Source organism: Nicotiana tabacum, chromosome 10 (assembly GCF_000715075.1).
Source record: "Nicotiana tabacum cultivar K326 chromosome 10, ASM71507v2, whole genome shotgun sequence".
Classification (NCBI taxonomy): domain Eukaryota; kingdom Viridiplantae; phylum Streptophyta; class Magnoliopsida; order Solanales; family Solanaceae; genus Nicotiana; species Nicotiana tabacum.
Window position 1 is genome coordinate 53,684,115 of NC_134089.1, and position 6,971 is coordinate 53,691,085.

The window sequence follows — 6,971 nt, forward strand, 5'->3', positions numbered from 1 at the left end:
GAAAATAAAATAGTTCTAGGAAATGCAAAGATTTCGAAGAACAATGAAACTAAGTCAGGGTTGTCACCGAGATATTAGCTTGAGGAGAGAATTCAAGAGTAGGAGAAGAGTATTTAATGAATGAATCAAATGTACACAATACAAACTACATATGAATGAATCTCTAAGCTCAAGGATCTTCCCCCTTCACTGTAACTAACTCCTAACTAATTTCCCGACTTTAACCAACCTCCGGAACCTTCAAACAAATTAACTACTTGTGTTGCCACATCAGCTAAGTAAGGCTAATTCATCACTAAACATTTGCAACACCATTGTAATCACTCCTCAAGAAGAGACGAAGAGATGAGCAAATATAATAATTGAGGTAAGAATTAAAGAATATCCCTGTTTCCACGGGAAGAAAAATATTACATATTGACATATCAAGTACTTATATATTAGGACAGAATAAATAAATCCAATCCAACTCTAGTAAAAGCACCAATATTGGTGTCTCTTTGATAATAATTGACCAATGGAGCTCGAACACAATGGGCAAGGTCAAGGAAAAACCTATTGGCTTCAAACCACTAAACGCTACAATGTACCAATAACAGCTTCACACTACAATTACTAACACAAGAATAAATTAATGACGTTTACAGGGACTGATATGACCAAACCTAATTCAGAAAGACAACTGTATAAACCATAACTTCTATCTCTTTTTTCTTTTTCCCTTTTTACTCTCTCTCTCTTTTCATTTCTGTCGCTGAAAAAATAAATAAAACCCAAAAGGCAAACCAAAAATCACCCGCAATAACCTGTGTGTCTATTTTATATCATGGGTTTAGGTAGTGATGTGGATACGGATGTATGTTGAGAGGAATGTCCAGGCATGCCTCTCGCTAACCGAGGAGTACAAACCTCTCTTAGCATCAACAATTTCATTGTCTCTTCTCTCTCAACGGCCAGTCTTGGGACGTTTCATTCCACTAGTATTGAAAGGGGAGACGCTGCCACTTGGACCAGGAGACTCTTCCCTAAAATTTGAATTTAGCAGCGCAAGTTCACGCAATTGCTGTCTCTTTATGAAATCTTGTGATTCATCCTGTAGATGAAAATCATTGCAAATAAAAAAAATTAAAAATAAAAATTGAAAGCCTAAAAAGGCAACGAAACTTGAGATATACATACCACAGGCTTGAGCAACTCCTCTATTATTTCTTGTGCCTGTCTCAATCTAATATCCACAACACTGGCTGGCAAATCAGCTTCAATTAAAATATGGAGTGGTTCATTCAGGTGCTCATATCCTGGTCTTCCCCTTAGTTTCTCCTCCTTGAAGTTATCAACAGCGAAAATATATTAGAACTTCAATGATACAGTTCACACATACGACTCCACAAAAGACACGTGATCTACCTAGAGCTAGAAGTCTACAAATTGAATAGTCTTTCATCGACCTTTTTTTTCATAAAGAAGTCTTTGTTCTGGATAAACTAAATTTTGAAATACCAAAAGTCCGTCCCATATTCCAATTAAAATTGTCAGAATTAATAAACAAAAATTGTAAGAAAGAAAAGAAGATGAAAACTACCTTGTCCGGATCTTTTATTGACCCTTTTCCTCTAATAAAAACACGACATCCTGTAGTAGCTTCCACCCGTTTCAATGAATTTCCTCTGGGACCCAGAAGTCGCCCGACAAAATTAAACTGAAATCCATAAAGAAGTTGGTCCAAAGTTCAGACAAGGCTATACTACTAAGCATTTATCTATCCCAAAAAAAAAAGTAACTAAGCAACAACAATAACAGCCTTACATTCGGATAAGTGTCGACTGGAATTTCTAAGCGCAATATTCTTTTCACAGTGTACGAACTAGGACTTGCTGGGGCCCCTTGCCAGTCCATTGACATTCCAGGAGGTCCACTTAACCTCTGGCACAATTTGAGAAATTGATATTTTAGAGAACATTACGAAAAATAACTAGCAAAGAAGAAGAGCACCAGTTAGCTGACAACAAAATGGTTGGTACTTTGGATGGTAAAATAGGAAAATATGCCAATTGAAAGAGTATTAAGAAGACAAAAGAAACTGTCAACCACTCCGTTTACTTGTATTTTAAAAATAAATAAAAGTAACTACCAATCCTTCTGAAAATGTTCAACAGGATGCACACAGCTATAGAGCTGAAACCAGTCAGAGAGATCGACCTCAACTGTTATTAATGTTCCAACCAGTGTGCACTGCCACTGACCGAACATAACAGCCTCCAAACGAACTAGAGACCGTCTGTATCTTCACTCATTCTCCAGCAAAAATTCTACTTCCCTACCTTAAGATTACTATACCCGAAGAGATAAAATTAGAATCTTCAGGGAACTAATTTTGCATTTTACGGATTTGCCTATATTCTTTTAGGAGGTCAATCTTCTGGTATTATGAAAAATTGACGTCTAGATGGAGAGGCAACAAGATAACACAACATACAATGAATCATCATTCATCTTTGAACCAAACATCTTCGTCCCACAAAAATCTATATTCAGAATATAGCAAATTCAACATTCGCATCACCCTTGTTAACCGAAAGATATTCTGAAGCTTCCAAAATTTTATGTCCATAATCTGTGCCATCCACATCCTTAAGGCTTCAATATTATACATGGAATGTATCAGAAACTTAAGATCCCTCCCTGGCCTCGTATGCTTGTTTAAATTGTAGATCAATCAGATTACCATACTCTGCCGCTAATGGACATATATGACACCCAAACGGAATGCCTGAGAAGCGAAACCAAAAACCTAAAGAACTTCCACGTCTGAAGAAGACGTCTTCACAGCAAAACATTCTCCCTTTTAAAATTGAATATTAAAACTAGTAGAATAATAACATATCTAAGCTTTTCAATCGGAATTTTACAAGAAACAAATAAGGCAAGGACAAGACATGTAATTTCAGGGTCCAGCAAACCTTGCTCAAACCTTGAGGATGCGCATGACAACAACAACAAACCTAGTGGAATCCCACAAGTGCGGTTGGGGAGGGTAGTGTGTACGCAGATTTACCTACCTGGGGAGGGGCATCAGGATGCACATGGAGAAGAGAAATTCTATGGTTTTCTCTTTAGCTGATTCGGTACTTTTGCTGCAATTCTCTAAGATCTCTCACCAAAACTTAAAATGGTTTATAAGTTTTCCCTTCTTTTTTTTAACTTAAAAACCCAAACACAACTGAAATAGTTAATCTTACTTTCAACAACAAGTGGATATGAGGTGACGGCTCGTATGTCCACACACACAATCCAATATTTCTAGAGGCTTGTTGAGAATTAGACAGTCAATAACTAAGCAAATGGGCTATATAAAAGTAGCTTGAACATTTTTTTAAGAGGCTAAGAACTTTATTTAAAAAGTAAAGTACTTCAAAAATCTTACATGGTGACGAGAAAAAAATTACATTATTTATAGAAACTTAAATTAGAAAATAAAGTCAAGCCTAATATCTCATTAGCCTCATAAAATAAGTATCTCTTTTTAGAGACCTATGCATTAACTATACATGTTAGCCCAGTTCAGTCCAATGAAATATTAATTTTATTTGATACGTAACCTAACCATGTATGCCAGGTTGAGATATCTAGCAGCATAAACATATTTCAGAAAGACGAAAATCTAAGAGCGTATAGCTGCTTAAGTTATAATAATTTTGATTCCATGACAAGATTGTTCCCATTGCACGTGAATACTGCTACATTTTTACACCATGTAAAGCCTTGAGGTGCACTCTGCATTATCTCTCCATTGGCAGTCGCTATCTAGCCGCTGCTATGGTTTCATTTAGCAGCATCGAGAAACTTACGAGTCTTTTCCTTAGAAAAGAACGCAGCTCGGCTCCTAAAAGAGTTACTTAATAGCTTATGATCAATAAGAAATAAAGCAGCTATTAAGTTCCACTAATAAGAATAGTGAGGATAATTTTGCTCTATTTAGACTGAGTTGTCACCAGATGCTAAATGTTTTGAAATAAGTGGCCAAAACATATCTTCTTGTCTTAACCTATTGAACATCAATTGGGCATAATCTTCCATGGGTAAGGAATTCTTGTAAACATGGTCCATGTACTCTAATGGATGAATTAATCACTTGCATGTCTTAGCTGGCTTGTATGGAAAGAAAGGAATAGAGAAGCCTTTGAAAGACTGGAATATAGCTTTTGTCAGCTCAACAACCACTTGTAATCTGCCTTACACTTGTCGCAAAATCGTAGAAGTCCTATCAGCCACTTATATTGCTGAATTTTTAAAATGAACTTGCAGTCCATCTCTTTTTATTTTTATTTTAATTGGGTCTCCATCACATGGTTGACACTCCCCTCAGTACCCATCATTTTGCACTTGATAAAATAATAGGGATGGATCCAAAGTAAGAAAAAGAAGCTGACTTTATTTGGTAAACTATTGCACTTGGTCCAGAAACAGGCAAACATGCCAATCAATACATTTTATTGGTTTTAAAAGCTTATTAACAATAGTTGCGACAACACACTATTCACCAATGTGAAGACACTAAAAATTCATATCCATTTGTTTCACTTAGACCGAACAGCATAATTACTGTTAGGCAGACATCAGAGGATTTCATACCTATACATGACCCGCAAGATATGTATGGACAGTCTGGTTAAGAGAAGACGTTTACCACATTGAGCCAAGTGTCAAAGATAACATGAAAAAGACAATTACCTCCTGGGGAAGTCCATTCCAACCAGCCAATCCTGCTCCAGAAACATTAGACATAAGGTTTGCTGAACCCATCGGACTGGGACTTCTATGTCGCAATCTGTCAAGTTCACCAAATCCTTGGTTTGGCAACATTCCGGAAACCCTTAAAATCTCTGAAAAAAACCAGATCATACTTAGAAACCAAGCATCACTCAATAAAATTGCAATAGCTTGATGACCATGAACCAGAAGAAAATACAGTTTGACACCATAACCACTATAGTTATCATTAAAGGTTGGGAAAAAAATCTGATAAAATTCCACAAGATTAAGATAAGCATATCATGTTGTGTACACTGGAAGGATGAGGACAAGTTGTAAATATCATAAGATTTCTAAACCAAGGGTTCCTAAACGAAGAGCATGTAATTTGATTATTTGCAACTGAGCAAATCTGAAGGTCACCAATTGGCCAGATATCTTTTCCAGAAAAGATCAGCATCAACCCCCCCCCCCCAAACCCAACCCAAAGCAGGTAATTCCACAAATGACTTCTTGATTGCCTTCCACAAATGACTTCTTGATTGCCTTACTCATGTTTCCTCTTTTTCTAATTTTTAAGCTTTTTCAGAAGACATGTGACAAGACAATGAAACAGCCAAAGGTTTCAAGTGCCCTTAGGATAACATTTCAAACTTGAACAGCTAATTGAGATGATCCACAATTCGCACACCAAACAAGAACCACTAAACTTGAATCACGATTCCCCAATAATTATTGGCACAAAAAGATTTCTTTTAATTGCAAAACTACTGGCACAAAAGTCGCGGATGGTAGTCCGAAACGTGTTATATCTATTAGAAAAGATGCAACTTTCTGAATAAAGGAATATTTTTGCGCCCCCATAATCGTCTCCATTTATCTGTTTCATTTAGTAATTAGAGCCTTGCTTGTGAATTGGGAACCTCAAGCTGCAAATGAACCAGAGTTAGAATGTTTCTCAAATGAGAGGGATTGCAATTGTTTTCCATTTCAACAGCAGAAGGATACATTCCAGACAGAATCCAAGAAGAGTAAAATGTAAAAAAGATTTAATTTTTCCATTCCAACAACCCATCCTCGAGAAAAAGATGGGCAAGAACAGATATATATATAGGAGTCCAATTTCCTCATGATGGTAAGAAACAATCGGGCCAGATCTAGCTTGTCATCCATAACCACAAGAAACCATAAGCACATACTGAAAATGTAGTTAAACCCCACAAAAACTCAAGAAACATAGATCCAAGACAAGGAATTGATTCAAAAAAGTAACCTTGATTCAAGAGTCTGCTACATATGGGAAGAACTTGCATGAAAGGTCCAAGCTTTTGATGCTCCGCCAATAGCTCTGACAAGTACTGATTGCTAAGATATAAAAGAAACACAAGAAGATCAAAACCCACATAGCCAAATTCAAATACACAAGTTGAAAAAAATCAGCTAAAAGAGAAAAATAATTAGTAAATGATAGGATAGGAAAAAACAATATATACCTGTCAACATCAGGGGTACTTCTAATCTGAGGAGAAGCAGCTCTAGCAGGTGAAAAGTTGGGATTATACAAACCTGACATAGCTTTTTTTCAGGTGAACAAGCTTTTAGACTGAAATGGCTCCCCCTGCTGGGTTATAGTAAAGCGGCAGAAGATAGGAAAAGAAAAGAAAAGAAAAGAAACAGAAACAGAAAGAGAGAGAAAAAGAGAAAGAGAGAGAACCCTTGAAAAGGGTTTTGTGTAAATAAAGGGTGAAAAGTCTAAAAGCCTGTGAAATTGGCAGAAAGAAAGCCAAAGCCTTTTTTTTTTTTGTTATTTGAAGAAGTTACTATAGTAGTAGGAGTATTTAGGTAGCGTATCAGATTAATGATAATTGAGAAAAATCTATGAAAGAATAGTATGTAATTGATGATAGTTATTATTAGTCTCCTAATAATTGTATGTCAACACAGACTGTGCTGTCTCCTTCCGTTTCTGTCTAACGTGTGTGAATGCAAAGAAAAATGAGATTATAAATCAACCAAATTTATAGAGTTGATTTATTTGCGTTCGGTGCCTAACCAAGAGATTTTATCATACTCGCCGTTCCCCAAAAATTAAGGAAAGACGAATATTCCCACTTCTTTTCAAAAGAAAATGATTGAATATGCTAATATCTGAAATTCAGAAATTTTATCATTTGTTCATTGCCCTCATAGTTGGAAAAAAGGTAGTATTGTTTTTATTC

General features: G+C 36.1%; 1 protein-coding gene across 1 annotated transcript; it reads right to left on the minus strand.

Annotated features, from left to right (window-relative positions):
- Positions 1 to 374: 374 nt before the first annotated feature.
- LOC107802341 (KH domain-containing protein At2g38610) lies at positions 375 to 6,729 on the minus strand. Its single transcript, XM_075222860.1, has 7 exons — positions 6,246 to 6,729; positions 6,026 to 6,117; positions 4,732 to 4,883; positions 1,807 to 1,923; positions 1,583 to 1,699; positions 1,180 to 1,323; positions 375 to 1,093 (listed from the first exon to the last, which is right to left on the minus strand). Exons 1-7 carry the CDS (start codon positions 6,323 to 6,325, stop codon positions 947 to 949), a joined length of 849 nt encoding a protein of 282 aa, XP_075078961.1. The 5' UTR covers positions 6,326 to 6,729; the 3' UTR covers positions 375 to 946.
- Between the last annotated feature and the right edge of the window lie 242 nt (positions 6,730 to 6,971).

Coding starts and splice junctions, on each gene's coding strand:
- LOC107802341 (XM_075222860.1), bottom strand. CDS start 6,325: ATGTCAGGTTTGTATAATCCCAACTTTTCACCTGCTAGAGCTGCTTCT. Junction 4,884..6,025: donor TAGCAGACTCTTGAATCAAG/GTTACTTTTTTG, acceptor GGTTTTTTTCAG/AGATTTTAAGGGTTTCCGGA. Junction 1,094..1,179: donor AGGAGTTGCTCAAGCCTGTG/GTATGTATATCT, acceptor TTTCATCTACAG/GATGAATCACAAGATTTCAT.